This window comes from Nyctibius grandis, chromosome 20, assembly GCF_013368605.1.
Source record: "Nyctibius grandis isolate bNycGra1 chromosome 20, bNycGra1.pri, whole genome shotgun sequence".
NCBI classification, from domain to species: domain Eukaryota; kingdom Metazoa; phylum Chordata; class Aves; order Nyctibiiformes; family Nyctibiidae; genus Nyctibius; species Nyctibius grandis.
In genome coordinates this window covers 4,567,639-4,577,489 of record NC_090677.1, presented here as the reverse complement: position 1 = coordinate 4,577,489, position 9,851 = coordinate 4,567,639, and the positions used below count along the sequence as shown (strand labels likewise).

General features: G+C 49.0%; 1 protein-coding gene across 1 annotated transcript in view; it reads left to right on the top strand.

Annotated features, from left to right (window-relative positions):
- The first annotated feature begins 376 nt into the window (after window positions 1-376).
- The window catches only part of COL13A1 (collagen type XIII alpha 1 chain), a 57,803-nt gene continuing 48,328 nt past the window's right edge, over window positions 377-9,851 (top strand). Inside the window, exons 1-6 of the mRNA XM_068416506.1 lie at window positions 377-397; window positions 1,022-1,048; window positions 2,801-2,851; window positions 6,672-6,707; window positions 8,186-8,212; window positions 9,316-9,342. Coding sequence (XP_068272607.1) covers window positions 377-397; window positions 1,022-1,048; window positions 2,801-2,851; window positions 6,672-6,707; window positions 8,186-8,212; window positions 9,316-9,342 — 189 coding nt within the window. The remainder of the gene's footprint in view (window positions 398-1,021; window positions 1,049-2,800; window positions 2,852-6,671; window positions 6,708-8,185; window positions 8,213-9,315; window positions 9,343-9,851) is intronic.

The following is a 9,851-nucleotide window of genomic DNA, read 5'->3' as shown; positions in this document are numbered from 1 at the left end:
CCAGTTCCCAGGACCTGGATTTTATGAAGTGTTGGAAATTGGGATTGTACTTTGTTAGGCTGAAAACTCTTGCCTGTCTTTTGCTGCCTAAATCACCATATGTCATTTCTGTTGTGAGATGGGCTGGTCTGTCATATGCACAAGTGAACTGCTGGCTTGCATGTGTGCTTAAAGACAGGTTCGGGCACGGGCACACGCACACACACTTTCCTCTCTCTGACTTGCTCTCTCCCTCCCTCAAAATCCCTCGATACTTGCACTGCAGCTCGAAGCTGCGTCGGTGGCACAGCTCATTTGTACTGTTTTATAATCTTGCTTTTGGCCACTTTCCAATTGCCTCTGATTTTGCCTTACTTGCCAGGGAGACAAAGGCGCGATGGGGATCCCTGGGCGGCCGGTAAGTCGAAACCTCTTGCATGTGCCTTGTCCTCCCCATCCTCTTCCAACCCCCAAGATCTTGGGGGAGCTTTCAGGATGACCCTTGGTAGGTGTCAGCCTGAGCAAAGCTACCCTTCATGAGCCCCACACCTAAGGGGATCTCCTGGTCACAGCACAGTGGCCAGCCCTGCAAACCGCATACATGCTGGGGGGGTGTTTCCATCCCCTCTGCCATATTGCTCAGACCCTCCTCTGGTTCAGTATCCCCCCTGGTTGGGTGCCTCTTGCTGCCACCTTGTGCACTGGCTGGGTTTGCTAACTGTGGGCTTGTTAACATGCACCCCTGCCTGCCAGCGGCAGCTGCCCTTTCCAAATAACCCTGCCCTGAACAAGGGCGGGCATCCCCTGCCTGGCTGAGCGCTGCATTTTGGAGCTGCTCTTTGCTCAGGCATCCCAAGGTGAGGATGGGGAAGAGGGCTGGGGCAGGAGCTGAGGGCACCCTACTCATCCCAGCCCCGTAGTCAGGGTTTTGGGGCGGGGGAGCGTGCCCTTGCCACTGACGCCTGTGTTTGTGTCTCTCTCTCTCTCCCCCCCCTCCCCTACACCCTCTTGCATGTGGCTGTGACGGGTGCCACTGACCCAGGGACTAAAAGGGCAACCCGGAGAGAAGGTGAGTCGGCTCCTTGCAGCCCATAGCATCCCTGACTGTCCTCCTGTAGGGCCAGCCCAAGACCCTTGGTCACAGTCATGGCCGCTGTAGCCAGCTTTGGCTTTCACCCCCCAGGCTGCCCCCTTACTTCCCCAGCACTGTGAGTTTATCTCTCAAATTCCTTCCAGGCCACTCAGCTTCTGAAGATGCTGATTTTCTTGTTTATGACAATTTACTAACAGCGTAAGAGCCAGCGGGCACACGCAGGGCTCCCCTCAAGGCTTCCTGTGTTTTAACCATTGAGTTTCTTCCCCGCTGGCAGCTCCGCTTGCCCTAATCAACCTGCAGGTCCCCTCTGCCTCCCAGGTTAGCCTGATCCCCAGTGCAAGCCATAGCAAGGAACAAAATGGCACGGCACACTCCTATTTCTGGCATGGTGGGACCTCTTCCTCCTAAGGAAAACTGATGGTATGGTTTAAGTCTGTGGGATGCCACCTGCCAAACTGTTCGCAGTGCAGCAAATTGGTGTTTTGTCCCTCCAAAGAAGCAGTGGTTTGCAAAGCATCCTACTGCTGGCCCCCATGTTTTGAAGTGTTTGACACTTCAGCGTTAGTGTATTTTCCCCAGAGCTGTGAGTACCTCACACCTGTAAGAACAGTGGGATGGAGGTGTTTGGGGGGTGTGAATAACTGAATAACAACGTGTAGAAACTAGGAAAGGGGTGAATATTCACCTGATGGGGGGATCATCCATGCAGGGCATGGCCAGGCTGGGCCCATTTGCTCCTATCCACAGGAGACAGAGAAAAACAGCAAGGAAGGGCAAGGTAGGACAGAGATTCTCCTTCCTTGCTTTCAAGCTTCTGCTTGCTCATTGGAGCCAGCCAACATCATCTAACAGACCAAGATTTCACTGCCTGAAGCCACCCTGCTTTTTCTCTGTGTGTCCTTGCATTTCTCTCTGGACAAAGCTTTCAGCATGAAGGGACAGCAGATAGATACAAACAAACAAGGGAAAAATCACTCTTAATTGCCTGTGCTTCCCCAAAGCCCTCCGCGAGTGTCCCAGGTCCTCGGCAGGCCACAGCTTTGTTTTGCAGAGAGCTCTGCTTGCTCGCAGGCTGCTTGGTTTATGGGATGCTCCATCCTGAGGCTCCGCAGCCCTGGGCACTTCTAGAGCTGCCTCTCAGGAATACGCCATGTTTTCCAAAGACAGGGGCATGTCCTGCCCATCACACGTCGTGGGTGGCTAGGAGCTGGAGAGGCAACTGTTTTCTTTTCCAGTAAGAACTTTGCTGTTTTCATCATCCACATCCCAACTGAGTCTGAGAAGAACTGAGGCATTTCTGGAGGCAGCCAGTGAGGTGCCTGCAGCTCCCATTTCCCTGGAGCCTAGCACATCCCTTCTTTTCTTTCTTGTGCAGGAGAGAGTCCTCCTGGACTTGCAGGAAGGAAACAGCAAGGGTTTCAGGCCATCTTTCACACCTGTAATGGGGCAGAACCTTTGTTTTGGCAGAAAGTGCTTCAAGTGTTTATAGTTTTCCTTGCTGTGCAACTTCCATTTTCTGGCACATCTGAGTAGCTCCAAATGACACCTCTTCTCCCAAAGTGTGGGGCAGGAGCTGGGGAAGGCCAGAATGGCAGCTGCCCTGTAAGCCCTGAAGGTCTCACACCTTGAGCACCCTGATTTAACCCGTCTTGAAGGGAATATAATTGTCTTTGTATTTTCCTCTCCTACATTTCTCACCCCTTTTCCTCTCCCTTGCCTTTGCAGGGTGCTCCAGGAGAAGCAGGCATGTCTGTCATCGGGCCCCGTGGTCCACCCGTAAGTGGCTTTTCTGTCTATTTTTGTCTGATGCAGGATGTGCAGGGAAAGAAAAGTTACAGGGAAAGACTTAGGAGGGGTGGTAAGACACAGCATCAGCTGGAGAGAGCAAAAACCCTGTATAATGTGGTTCCTGTGCTGAGCCAGGCTTGGTTTTATGCTGCTATTATATACTATATATAATGAAATTACAGCTCATACTCCAGCACAAACGAGGAACCCTTCCCTTGTAAGGAAAACATACTCTTGTGTTTAAAAGGAAAAAGCATATTTCCTTCTTGCAACAGGGCTGCTACTGATTTTGGAGAAAATATGCCCTTTGCCTGGCTGGTCTCAGCCTTTGGTTTCATTAGCAGAGGACAAGCCCCCTGATTTTGCAGAAGAGCAGGATCAGAGCTTAGCTGGTGACTGAGGAACTCACAAAGATGGGTAGTTCAGAGTCGTTCAGAGGTCCTTGTCAAGTACCCAAAACCCTGGAAACTCTTCAACAGCACAGTTGACACCATCTGGAAAGACCCTTAGCTGACTGTGTAGCCGAGGAAAGCGTAGGCAGGATTTTGCACCCCCTTCCACCAAAAGCGTCCCTGCAAGGTGCAACGAGTCAGCCAGACAAAGCTTTTTTGCAAGGATAAGGTCATTAAAGAAGGCCAACGTGAAGGGTTGGAGTATTTGTGAGCCCTAAATGCTGGATGTTTCTTGCGCTGCGGTTCAGCCATCAAGCCACTGCTTTTGGGCGGATGCAGCCAGTCCTCCCCACTCCATCCCTGCACAGCCTCCGCCGGAGATTTCCATGAAAAAAGACCCGGAGACTCAATTCTCTCCCTCCCAGAGGGGACTTCCGATTTTGATTAACCTGTGAAGAGCGCCGTCCTTGACCTGCAGAGAGGATGGGCCGCCAGCAACTTTTGTTTCACAGCGGAGGTCAAGTGAGAGAGACCTAGGCAGTGTGAACACTTGGCTACATCTGTCTTTCTAATTACCTTTCCAAAAGCCCCATGATAAGTGTTTCTAATAAGAAACAGCTTTGCTGGTTCCCAGGCCCACCTGCCTGGCATACTGGTATTTGAGAAGTGACAGAACTAAAGCACAGGACACAAACAGGTCTCCCCAAGTGTCCAGCAGACGGTCCCTGGCCATGTGGCTAGGTGAGGAGGAAGGGCTGGAAGGTCTCTCAATGCCAAGCTCTGAGCAAGACCACCCTACTCCACAAGCAGCAGATTTTGGAGGGTAAATGCCCCCTTGCTTTTGCTGTTTCTCACAAGCTGTATCTCTCAGCCTTCTGGATAGTGTGCTTATAGTAATTGGAGAGAAAAGTCATCAGTCCCTGTCATTGTAGGTCCTGCAAACAGAGACAGGCACCCCTGTTTTCTTGAAGGACACATGCCTGGTCTGCAGGATGATTTTTAATGTCTGCTTTGGTGCTGCTGCTTTGCCTCATTGCTGCTCTTTGGGAAAGTGCAGAATGTGTATCTCCAAAGCAGCAGAAAACTTAGATGGCAAATTATATTTAAAACGGGCTTTTGCCTACCCTAGTCAAAGCCCTGAGGTGCCAGGACTGGCACAAATCCACTCTTCCACCCCCAAAGCCTACTGTGAAGATGATCCAGTTTCCCGGGGAGCTGGTGATAGGTCAAAAGGATGGCTGAGCACTGAAGACAAACACGGAAACCCCGGCCAAGGGGCCACTCGGAAAGACGTGGGATGACAAATAGTTTCCAGATTTTTGTGTGGAGGTTAAAGCTTTCGCTAGAGCTCGGAGCTGCTTAACTTCTGGCCGGAGAGGGACAGTGCGCCGATAGTAGCAGAAACAGACAGTCTCCATGATTTGGCAGCTCCCGGGATGACATACTTCATACGATCAACATTTCAAAAAGAAGACAAGGAAAAACAGTCACCCAACAAAAACAGTCTCTTGGAATTGCTCGCTGCTGAACTGTTGTTTTGGCCTGATACCATGCAAATCACTCTGCCGTCCTCCAAGGAGAAAGAGGCAGCAGTCTGTAGTCTACAGAGGAAGCCAAATTGCACGATTTCCAGGTTTTCTCTAATTCTTTTTTTAGCACTTCTTGTCCAGGGAGGTGTCCAGCAGGGAACCAAAATTAATGAATTGTGGCTAGGTTCTTCTTGATTTCTTGCCTTTTCAGAAACTAGTGGTGGACAGATTCTTTAATTTATAACCTATCTTCCCTCCTGGTCACTGGCCAACAGGACCAGGTGGTTTTATATGTATCTTGCAAAGCAAAGCTGACCAAGTTCAACTCTGCAGAACTAAAAAAACAGTGCAAATGGGATTAGGTCCTGCTAGCGTTGTTTATAAAAACACAATTGTTCAGCACAACGCCAAGGCATTTGGTGGTGGGGGCATCCCTCGAACTCTGCAAAGAGGTTATCTGGCTACATCTCTGAAGGGCCAAATCTTCATTGGGTCTCTCTGCAGGTAGTGGGAGGCTGGAGGAGATGTAACCTGAAGGTGAAGGTTTTCCCTGCCAATGTGCTCTGAGCTCTCTCCCAAGGGATTAGCATTGCTCCACTGTGGCAAACCTCAGCCTTCAGCCCAGCACGCCCATCCCCTCCTTCCCCTTCCCTTCCCTCAGCACCACACTGGATCTCTCTGGTTAAGGCATTAATGTGCATTCCTTTTCAGAAGCGAACCCTTGTTTATACCCAGCTCTTTCCTAGGAAACCCTTGTGGGATGCAAACAGTCCGGTTATGGCATCTCAAATCACCTAAGAAAGCATTTTCTTCCCCAAAACGAAGCATGACAACACATAAGCAACCTGGGCTTTTTGGCATCGTAGCACAGCTTTCAGGGAAGACAAGATGCCACAGCGGTCACTCGACGAGCGTGGTACAGGATTTACCTCATCCTGTTGTTTCCACCTACATGGGTGTGCTTCCAGATCTGCTCAAGCCTGGTCCATACTGCTTCCTGACTTGGCTCACACATTTTTTAGGATATCGAGACCAAAAAATCCTTAAGTGAAGTGGTATCTTTTCTGGATACACACAAATCTAGGGTAACTGTGACCTGGGTTGTCACAGGTCCCAGAAACTGGAGAGGTATGAAAAATTAACAGCCAGGACATTTTCTTTTTTTTTTTTTTTCAATGTTTTTAAGTGGGTGATGAAGACACTACCAAACACATCTCAAGCCAGTGTTTGCTGTACCTGATCCCAAACTGGTAGCCAACGCTGGCTAGCCAGAAAGAGGCAGGGGAAAGGACTTGATGCTCTTGTTCCTCTCATCACACTACCTAACTCTCCTTTTTCTCTTAGCTCTCAGAGGAAAAAAACAGAAAAGAAAACATCTCTTCTCCAGAATTATTTGTGAGGAAAATGAATGCACTGGGTCATGAGATTAGGGGAGGAGGAGAGGAGGGAATGGCTGTATTTAGACACCAGTGACCTGCAAGGTTTGTCTTGCGCAGAGCAGCACCCTGCATTAAACGCCTCTGGTTTATGGCAGCAAGAACTGCCATAAAATGAGCTCAGCCTCTGGAATATACTCCAAAAGCCTAGTGTATGGGCTAGGGACACCCATTTAATTAATGTAGAAACTCCAAGGAAGCTGCTTGTAGTCCAAACTGGACCTGCTCCAGCATTTTCTTGGCCCTGTACAAATTGGAGTGGGGATGAGAGATTTCCTCTCCTTCCCAAGACGCTTTGCCCCTGGAGGGGAATTGGGTCTTGGGTAACTCTTCAGAGAGTCGCAGGATAAATGGGCAGAGGCTGGAGGAAAGACTCCATAGAGAGGACTTAGGGTCAGTCAAAATCCAGTTCAGTTCCTCTAAACTGCTGTCTCCATTTCATCCTTTCCAGGGACAGCCTGGAACAAGAGGTTTTCCTGGATTCCCGGTAAGTGTAACTGCTAATTTATGAGGTACGGGTGTGCAATATTACTAGGAAGTGTCATTAGTGCTTGCTGTATCTCATCATTTCTGTCTGAAATGAAGGACCTGATCTGATATCACTGGAAAAAGTAGTTTTTTCTTCATTTGTTTTTCTTGCTTTTTTTTTTTTCTTTTAAATGATACTTAGGGGAAAAAAAAAACAAACCACACAACTCCGAAAGGAAATTAATTTAAAAAAAAAAACCCAAGTGTTAAAATAACATAGTTGAAGCCAGATCTGTTTAGTAAAAGAAAATCATCCTAAGAAATACCCTCAAACAGAGAAAATAATCCCTAGGTAGGTGAAATTCCAACCTTAATTGAGCCTTTAGGTGATATTGTGGTAGCAGCAAGCGCCTGTGATCCAAATGGGGCCCTGTGTGATGCAGGTCAGCTGGGGACTGTGCTAGGCTGAACACCTTGGTCATGACAAAGGGAAAGGACAAAAAGCATGAGGGGGGATTCTTCTCCAACACTGTTACAGATGGACAAGGGAACAGAAAACAAGCCCAGGAGAGGACAAAGCAAATTTCCTTTCAGTCCTACAGTTGCTGGCAACACTCTCTGAAGCATTGAGGCTGCTGGAGAACTCAAAGGGTTGCTATTTATTCTTATGCTTTTATCCTGGACGACTAGGAAGCCTAAGGCAAACACAAACACCCCCTGCATCCCTGCTCCTGCCAGGCAGCTCAGCTGCTGCTCCAGGACACGCAATGTGCCAGAGCAGGTTTGTGGGGGAGACTCTCACGCCTGCAAAACCGGAGGAATTGGCAACCTCCGAGCTGTCTGACCAGGCTCTGCGGCTCTGCCCTTTGCAAAAAGGTGGGCTGTGAGCTGCCCCTGGGCTGAGGAGAAGCAGATCTCTCCAGGCCTTTGTGGTCTTTGGCTTTCAGAGGAGCAGAAAACAAATCAGTCCAGCTCATGAGAAAGTGCCGGGTGGGACAGCGCTCTGCGGAGCCTGTTTCTCATCAAATAGTACCTTCAACATGCTGCTGAGCTGTATGTCACCTCTTCCCTGGGACACTTCTATTATTCTATCGTTTGCAAAAATTCCTCTTCCCCCAAAGGTGGGTGTCTTTAAATCAAAGTCTTGAGAAAACTGTTGATTTTCAACTAGTTTTACAGGATGCTGTAAAGTTTGAAATGCTGAGGATTTTTTGCAAATTGCCCATGAATCCCTCCTCCCTTCCCTTCCTTCCCTTCTTGTGTCCAGCGCTGCTGCTGAAATGGGCTGACGGTGAGCAGGACCCTGCAGAAGCAATCAGGACGCTGGACTGGTACCTGGTGGTCCGGGGACCTGCCAGGACTTGGTGGGAGGGCAGAGAGAGTCACCTCACCTCTGTGTCCTTTCCCCAGTCCGTGGGACACATAGTGCTTGTTGGGGCAAATGGACAGACACCCCAGTGAAAGCATTTCTCATCATTTCTTCTTTTTTTATTTCAGGGCCCCATTGGCTTGGACGGCAAACCGGTAAGCAAACAGCTTCGCTCAAGGCTTCCTGCCCTGCCTCCTGCTAGGTCCCACTGTGCTGCTAGCTTGCCTGTTACACAGTATGTTTTAAGAGCATTATTTTGCAATGTCATGCACATGCATGGATTAAAAGAAAATTAGAAGGTTGGCAGGCAGGGGGATACCACAGATGCCTTGGGGGAGATGCAGGAGTCAGGAGATTAGGGAAGGCAGAGCGTGGCTGCTTCCTTTCTAGGCAAACCTATAAAATAGCACTTCACAAGTGCAAGAGCCTGGCTGCTGCAGGGAAAGCCTTAGCAGGCACTCCCACCCCAAATCAAACAGACAGAGCAGGTCCCCTGAGCACCAGCTCTCTGCCTCAGACAGCTGACAGCCTCATTTGAAGTCAACCCTACGGCTTCTTTTACTTTGCTGCTCTGTTGCAGTAAAAGAGGAAAGGACCCTAAAGGCCTCTGTGCTGTCCTTAGAGCCTCCTTATACTCGGCTTTTTAGTAGAGAGAGAGAGACCTAAGTTCTTTCTGTCTTTCAGAGCTAGGCACAAATATAGCTACTTCCATATGAACCCAACTGACATGAAACCCGTAGCTCCAGGCAGCCCCTTAGCCAAGTTCCCCACCACACTTCCTCTAGCCATGCTCTAATGAGAAGGAGCTGGTAGCACATACTTCTGGCATCTAATTTTCTAGAGCAGGACCCTGGTTTTGCCATGAGGAACATCACCCTCAAGAGAGACCCAGCAGTGTCTCTCTTGTACTGCTCTGGGGGGACATACATGAGCCCCAGCAAGGCGCAGCGCACTGCACTCAGCTGAAGGTGCTCTGCCAGCCCAAGGAGGGGCAAGGAGGGCTTAACCATGTCCTAGCCATGCCCTGCAAAGCCTTTGCACCCCATATTCATCCTCCAGAGCTTTGTTCTCAGCATTTTGGGTAGCAGGGAGCGGCGTCCTGTTAGGTGTGTGAGCAAAGCTCCACTGTGTGGCATTACATCTCCCTTGACAAGGTATAGTAATCGCAGGCACCTCCCGCGGCAAGGGGTAAGCGGGTTAAGCCAATATCTAGAGACAGCAGTGGCCAAAGCTGATGCATGTTTTCTTTCTTCTGCAGGGTCATCCAGGACAGAAGGGGGAGATGGTAAAAAAAATAACATGTTTGTTTGCGGGTGATGGGTTGGTTTGAAATGACGTTGCCTCTCAGCTGGAAATGAGCTCATAGGCAGGGTAGTGATCAGCTAATGCACTAGCCGTGTCCCTAATTCTGTAACTTCATAATAGCAGTGCTGGGATGCACGTCTGTAATTTTTACATTATGTCTATCAGATTCATCATGTCACAACAGCAACTCTCTAGTTACGCATGGGGTATGTTTTCCTTGCAGTTAACAATTACGTTCTTTAAATACACTCTGGGAGCTGACATTTTTTGTGGCTGGCTTCATAGCAGAAGTTGATGGAAAGCTTTCTGAAAACCCATCTGGCAGCTTTCAACTTATCTAACAAAAAAAAGCATTTTTTACGTATTAAATATCTTTCTTTCCCCTCTTGAAGCTATGATTTGTATGTGTATCGTACTAGAATTCTTTTGGTTGAAAATGATAAACTTATGCCACGCTTGATGGAAACCCAAATGTGGTCTTGTTCCTCT